Source organism: Paroedura picta, chromosome 8, assembly GCF_049243985.1.
Source record: "Paroedura picta isolate Pp20150507F chromosome 8, Ppicta_v3.0, whole genome shotgun sequence".
Taxonomy (NCBI): domain Eukaryota; kingdom Metazoa; phylum Chordata; class Lepidosauria; order Squamata; family Gekkonidae; genus Paroedura; species Paroedura picta.
In genome coordinates this window covers 540,442-547,500 of record NC_135376.1, presented here as the reverse complement: position 1 = coordinate 547,500, position 7,059 = coordinate 540,442, and the positions used below count along the sequence as shown (strand labels likewise).

General features: G+C 52.6%; 1 protein-coding gene across 5 annotated transcripts in view; it reads left to right on the top strand.

Annotated features, from left to right (window-relative positions):
- The window catches only part of OPA1 (OPA1 mitochondrial dynamin like GTPase), a 54,355-nt gene extending 47,624 nt beyond the window's left edge, over positions 1-6,731 (top strand). For all 5 annotated transcript variants that reach the window (XM_077347969.1, XM_077347968.1, XM_077347971.1 and 2 more), the window contains 2 exons: positions 4,244-4,324; positions 5,022-6,731. In XM_077347969.1, coding sequence (XP_077204084.1) covers positions 4,244-4,311 — 68 coding nt within the window. In that variant the 3' untranslated portion in view covers positions 4,312-4,324; positions 5,022-6,731. The remainder of the gene's footprint in view (positions 1-4,243; positions 4,325-5,021) is intronic.
- Positions 6,732-7,059: the final 328 nt, after the last annotated feature.

Below are 7,059 nucleotides of genomic sequence, written 5' to 3'. Positions count from 1 at the left end.
GGTCATTTCCAAGAGCCAGCCCTGGGGGGCAGAGGCTGAGGCCCTCCCAGTCCAAGGCTTGCTGCCTTTGTCGATGGGGTTCCCTGGGATGACTCTCTCTCCTCCACGTCTCTATCCCTCACCCTTTTTAAAGCCCTCCATGCTGGTGGTCCTCTCTCTGTCCCTCGGCAGTGAATGCCACAGTGTGATCCCCATTTGAGTAAAGAAGGACTTACTCTTTGGTCTCTCTTGAACCTGTTTCCCAACATCCCATGGGGTGCCTGCATGGGCAAGACAGTATCATGGGAGAGGGAAGAAAAGGTTCCGCTGTCCCGCCTCCAACCTGCCTCTCATTGGATAGACCTCTGTCATACACACACACACACACACACACTTTTCTGAACCGAGAAGTCCCCCGCTCTGCAGCCTCTGTCCTGGGACGGGGGCTCCAGGATCCTCTTTGATTGCCTTCCTTAGTACTCTGCAGTGTCCCTTCTGAGGGATGGGGGCAAGGACTGTACACAGCATCCCAGATGCAGATGCACCAAGCAGAGCGTGGGAGGCAGAGTTTTCTCCCCCACCCCACCCCCGATAAATACTTGTAGTCATTCTATTCAAAATTGGGCTGTAATGAATTCCTACATCCCCTCTGAGGGCTGTAGGAACAATCAGTTCATGCTGTGGGGAAAACTGCTCAGTTTTTCGGGGGGGAGGGGAATAAGTAGACAAGAGAGAGAGTGCTCTAGTCTAACAGACACGTTGGAAATATTGCCACATTCACCCCACAGAGCTGCTGGTGTCCTGCATGCCAAACTGCATTGAATCCCTGCTGGATCTCTTGCTTGCCCAAGGAGCCTTAAAGTCGGAGCCTTTCCTTTAATTTCCCACATAAAAAGCAGACCAATCATTTCAAAAAGGATGTGGTAAAATGCGGTAAGGATCCTAATTCTGTCAGGTGGATTGATAACTGGTTGACAGATCATACCCAAAGGGTGCTTGTTAATGATTCAGTGTCCTCTTGGAGAAGAGTGACAAGTGGAGTGCCCCAAAGATCTGTCCTGGGGCCTGTATTGTTCAACATATTTATTAATGATTTGGATGAGGGTTTAGAGGGGATACCTATTAAATTTGCAGATGATACTATACTGGGAGCGGTAACAAACACAACTGAAGACAGAATCAGAATACAGGATGATCTTGATAGGCTCAAGAAGTGGGCTAAACTGAATACAATGAAGTTCAATAGGGACAAATGTAAACTTCTCCATTTAGGTAGGAAAAACCAAATACACCAAAACAGTATTGGGGAGACTTGTCTTGGCAGTAGCATGTGTGAAAAGGATCTAGGAGTCTTGGTAGACCATACATTGAACAGGAGTCAGCAGTGTGACTCAGTGGCTAAAACGGCAAATGGGATTTAGAGCTGTATCAAATGGAGTATCGGGAGGTGGTGGTACCGCTTTACTCCGCTCTGGTTCGGCCTCACTTGGAGTACTGTGTTTTGGGCACCCAGATGAAGAGGGATGTAGACAAACTGGAGCATGTCCAGAGGAGGGCAACAAAGATGGTGAGGGGTTTGGAGACCAAGACGTGTGAATGAAGAAAGTTTGGGGGAGCTTGGTCTGTTTAGCTTGGAGAGGAGATGACTGAGAGGGGATCTGATTGCCATCAAGTATTTAAAAGGGTGCCATATGGAGGATGGAGCAGAATTGTTCTCTCTTGCCACGGAGGGACAGACCAGAACAAATGGGATGAAATTAATTCAAAGGAAATTTTGCCTAAACATCTGGAAGAAGTTCCTTACACCGGGAGTGGTTTCTCAGTGGAACAGGCTTCCTCGGGAGGTGGTGGGTTCTCCATCTTTGGAGATTTTTAAACAGAGGATGGATAGCTATCTGATTGTGAGGATGATTCTGTGAAGGCTTAGAGGGGTAGCAGGTTACAGTGGATGAGCGATAGGGTTGTGAGTGTTCTGCATAGTGGACTAGATGATCCATGAGGTCCCTTCCAACTCTATTCTATGAAAAATAATTTGGGTGCACAGGAAACCAAACCCTGTGAGAAAAGCCTGAGGGGAATGTTCAGCCTAGAGAAGAGGAGGCGGAGAGGGGACAGGATGGCTCTCTACGTATTTGAAAAGTTGTCTCTTAAAGAAGGGCAGGAAGCGCTTCCTATGGGCAACAGGGGAGAGGACCTGCGGTCATGGGTTTAAACTACAGGTAGATCTGGATAGATACCTGAGAGGGTTAGCAAACGCAGCAAAAGACAGAATCAGGATACAGGATGATCTTGAGAGGCTCAAGAAGTGGGCTAAACTGAATAAAAAGAAGTTCAATAGAGACAAATGTAAACTTCTCCATTTAGGTAGGAAAAACCAAATACATCAAAACCGTATTGGGGAGACTTGTCTTGGCAGTAGCATGTGTGAAAAGGATCTAGGAGTTTTGGTAGACCATACATTGAACAGGAGTCAGCAGTGTGACTCAGTGGCTAAAACGGCAAATGGGATTTAGAGCTGTATCAAATGGAGTATCGGGAGGTGGTGGTACCGCTTTACTCCGCTCTGGTTCGGCCTCACTTGGAGTACTGTGTTTTGGGCACCCAGATGAAGAGGGATGTAGACAAACTGGAGCATGTCCAGAGGAGGGCAATAAAGATGGTGAGGGGTTTGGAGACCAAGACGTGTGAATGAAGAAAGTTTGGGGGAGCTTGGTCTGTTTAGCTTGGAGAGGAGACGACTGAGAGGGGATCTGATTGCCATCTTCAAGTATTTAAAAGGGTGCCATATGGAGGATGGAGCAGAATTATTTTCTCTTGCCACGGAGGGACAGACCAGAACAAATGGGATGAAATTAATTCAAAGGAAATTTTGCCTAAACATCTGGAAGAAGTTCCTTACACTGGAAGTGGTTTCTCAATGGAACAGGCTTCCTCGGGAGGTGGTGGGTTCTCCATCTTTGGAGATTTTTAAACAGAGGACGGATAGCTATCTGATTGTGAGGATGATTCTGTGAAGGCTTAGAGGGGTAGCAGGTTACAGTGGATGAGCGACAGGGTTGTGAGTGTTCTGCATAGTGGACTAGATGATCCATGAGGTCCCTTCCAACTCTATTCTATGAAAAATAATTTGGGTGCACAGGAAACCAAACCCTGTGAGAAAAGCCTGAGGGGAATGTTCAGCCTAGAGAAGAGGAGGCGGAGAGGGGACAGGATGGCTCTCTACGTATTTGAAAAGTTGTCTCTTAAAGAAGGGCAGGAAGCGCTTCCTATGGGCAACAGGGGAGAGGACCTGCGGTCATGGGTTTAAACTACAGGTAGATCTGGATAGATACCTGAGAGGGTTAGCAAACGCAGCAAAAGACAGAATCAGGATACAGGATGATCTTGAGAGGCTGAAAAACTGGGCTACAATGAATTCAATAGTGAAAATTGTAAACTTCTGAATTTAGGTAGGAAAAATCAGATGCATCATTATAGGATGGGTCAGACCTATGTATGTGTGAAAAGGACCGTGGGGGTTTAGTAGGCCATACATTGAACATGTCACGCAGCAGTATGACTCGATGGCTAAAAAGGCAAATGGAATTTTGGGCTGTTTCAAAAGAAGTACAGTGTGAGGCGTTGTTACCACTTAACTCCACTCTAGTCAGACCTCGTTTAGAATACTGTGTTCAGTTTTGGGCACTACAGCGGAAGAAGGATGTCGAGAAACTGGAGCATGTCCAGAGGAAAGCTACGAAGATGGTGAGGGGTTTGGAGACCAAGTCCTATGAGGAAAGGTTGAGGGAGCTTGGTCTGTTTATCCTAGAGAGAAAACGACATAATCACCATCTTCAAACACTTGAGGGGCTGCCACATACAAGATGGAGCAGAGTTGTTTTCTGGTGCTCCAGAGGGTCGGACCAGAACCTGTGGGTTGAGATTAATTCAAAGGAACTAATGACCATGGAGGCAGAACAACCCTGGGGGGCCAGTTGGAGCCCCCTGCCTTGCTTGAGTGGGGTAAATGGCTTTGGGAGTTGGTGGGGTCGGAAGCTGGAAAGCAGAGCCCCGGTTGTGGTCTCTGGTGTTAATGCTTAGCTGAAAACTTGTGCTGACCATGGGCAGAGTGCCTTGTTCTTGCCTATGAGTAGCCGCCGTCTCTCCCCGCCCAAGCCTCCTAGGAGTGGAGCTGGAGAACTTGGGGGGCACCGAAGGGCAGCCTGCAGTCTTCTACAGGGAAAATGGTTTTGTGGTTCTAACATCTGCCTGCTCATCTTTCCAGAAAAAGTTCGAGAGATCCAAGAAAAACTTGAAGCCTTCATCGAAGCCCTCCACCAGGAAGAGAAATAGATGGCTCAAAGAGGTGAGCAACTTGTCCTGGTGGGCCAGCCCCTTTCCTTTTAGGGACACAGCTCAGGGGTCTCTTTGTGCAGGAAGGTCCACCTACCTTTGCCAGGGCCAGGTGCCCGCCTGGGCACGGCTGCATGGAATCAGCCTGCTTCATTGGACGGGTCTTGGGTGGTTGACCCCCGCAGGACCCCTGTGAGGTGGGCTGAGCTGAGAGGATGGCTTCCTGGCCGAGGTGGGACTCAAACCAGGGCCTCCTGAGACCCCAGAGCAATACTCCTGATGGCCCCATTCTGTAGGGCACAGTGCCTTGTGGGGAATCCCTCCCTTGGTTTTTGCTGCTGCCTTCCTGGGGCGAGGCTGAGGCCGGAGAGGGTGTCGACCGGTCCCCTGCCAGTTCCTGACACTTTGGGGGCAGAGCTCCAGCCAGGGAGGGAGTCTGTCCTCCAGAACTGCCCTTTCCTCCAGAGAGCTGAGTCTCTGCAGTCAGTCAATCAGTTCTAATTCAAGGAGAGAACTCTGGGTCCCACCTGGAGGGGCGGGAGTCCAGGTAGCTGGGCTGTCCCCCTAGACCTCAGACCCGCCCTTAGTCCCCGACCTGTGGCTGGCAGGTCCATCTGTCTGCGGCTGTGTCTTGAGGTTGGCGGTGCCGAGCGCCAACCAGGCTGCTTTGTTTCCTGGAGAAGTATCTTTCACGTGTGTGTCTTTTTCAGGAAGACCGTGGCCCCCTCAGTGTGGACCCCCCTCCGGTCCTCGTCTCTCTGCTGTGGCCTGTCCTGCAGTGGCCGCCCCTCGCAGAGTGGGCATCTGGCTGGCTTTGGAGGCAACCCGCTCTTCTGTGCTTCCCAGCAGAGAAGCTGGGTTTTGGGCTTCATGGTGACAAACTGGGGCAGAGTCCAGACCTTCACAATTGTTTTTTTTTGGGGGGGGGCTGCTCAGGGTTTTTTTAGCCCATCCAGACCTTCCTCTGGAAATCCTGGGAGCTTAAAATGACACTTGAGCACTTGTATATATGTTGATGTCACCCGAGTAACATTTCTTTGTCCGATGCTGGGCGTGGTGGCACCCTCGGAGGGGTCAGGCAGCTTTTAAATTACTCTGGGCGGTCATTTCACGTGGCAGAGCTGTGGCCGTGGCCAAAGCGTTTGAGCAAGGGGTGTGAGCAGGGTGGCTGACCGTCCAGGGCGGGGGGAGGGCTTCTCCCACCAAACCTCCCAGCTTCTGTCAGTGGGCTCCCCGCAGGCAGGACCAGTTGCTCCCCTTCCGGCAGGATTTAGGCAAGTCAGCACGATGCACATATGCCTCGTGGCCACAGATGCTTGAATCAGGAGCGGACAGCAGCAGTTGCTTTTGGACACCCCCCCCCCTTCCCGGCACACTGGAGGTGAGACGAGGGGCTTTAAAGAAGGGCTTGTCTTGCGGGGGGGGGGGTTCATAAGGTCTCACTTTGAGGTGAAGTGGGCGGGGTGGGAGCAGCGCTAAACCAAACCGCTCCTTCCTCGTGAGATCTTTGCGTGTGGGGCCTCGTCTGTCTTCCCACCAGCACAGGGCACAGGCCTGGGGGGCTGGGCAAGGCCTGACTGGCCCAGAGGTCCAGCACACAAATGAAGGGCTTGTGGGGACATGCTGCCCCTCTCGAAAGAGCATCTGAAGGAAGAGACAGTTCTGGCCCTCGAGGCCCCCCCCCCCCGCCACACACACCCCCCTCCACTCCCATATTAAAAGCTCTGGATTGAGGCCCCTCACTGTGGGCATCCTTCTGTCTCGGCATTACTGCTGGTGGCCTGTCCAGGGTTTCCTGGCCCGCAGCCCTGCGGCCCCCGCCTCTCCTGTTGCGCGGTCCAGACACCTCCCTTGTGGTTCAGTCCCTGTGGGCTCCAGAGGAGCTTGTGCAGCAGCCATTCCATGGTGGATTGGGCCCCTGAGGCTGTGGGAGGCAGGATCCAGCCCCTTCCTTCCACTTGCTGCCTTCTTGCGTTTGCAGCCGGGCGTCAGGCACAGGGTGGCTGAGGGAGGGGCGTGGGAGGGCGGTCCCCCTTTCCAGTGTGGGAAACCATGCCCCAGTCTGCTGAGTGGCACAGCAGGGCCTTGGGTCTTGCCCCCTGGAATGGATAAAGGAAGGGGGGCTGGGGCCCGGACTGGGGGGGGTGGTTGTGCGTGGTCAGGAGATTGTTCTGCAGCCGTGCGTGGGCAGGAAGCACCCTGTTGTCGTGAAGCTTTGCTGTGAGCCCCAGAGCGGGGTAAGGCCTGGCCTGGCGGGTCGGTGTTTGTCCGCTTTCTTTATTTTGCTCCCTGCTGCAGCTTTTGGGCCCCCCTCCTCGACTGCTGATCTGTGACTTAGCATGATGTGTCCCATGGAAGTTATTTATTGAATGCAGATGTCATTGAAGGAAAAATAAAATAAATGCAGGTTTTGAACACCACACTTCTCCTGTCCTCTTCTCCTGAGTGGGCCAGCCCCTGGGGCTGCCCCGGCCCTCCTGCCGAGTCGTGTGGGGTTGGACGGAGTGTATGCCACCTTGCCGGGGGCCCTCCCTGGCCCCCAACCTCAGGCATTTCTTCCGCTGGAGGTGCAGGAGGCCAGCCTGGCTGTGGCCGCGGCATCTGCCCCTGGTTTGCAGTTGGTGCTGTGAAGGGAGGTGGTTGCGCATTCTCTCTCCCCCTGCATCATGCGGGCCACTGGTCCTCTGGGTCTCCTGCCCCTCCGTCATCCTTGGGGCGGCTTTTCCCCCAAACGCAAAAGAAATCCGG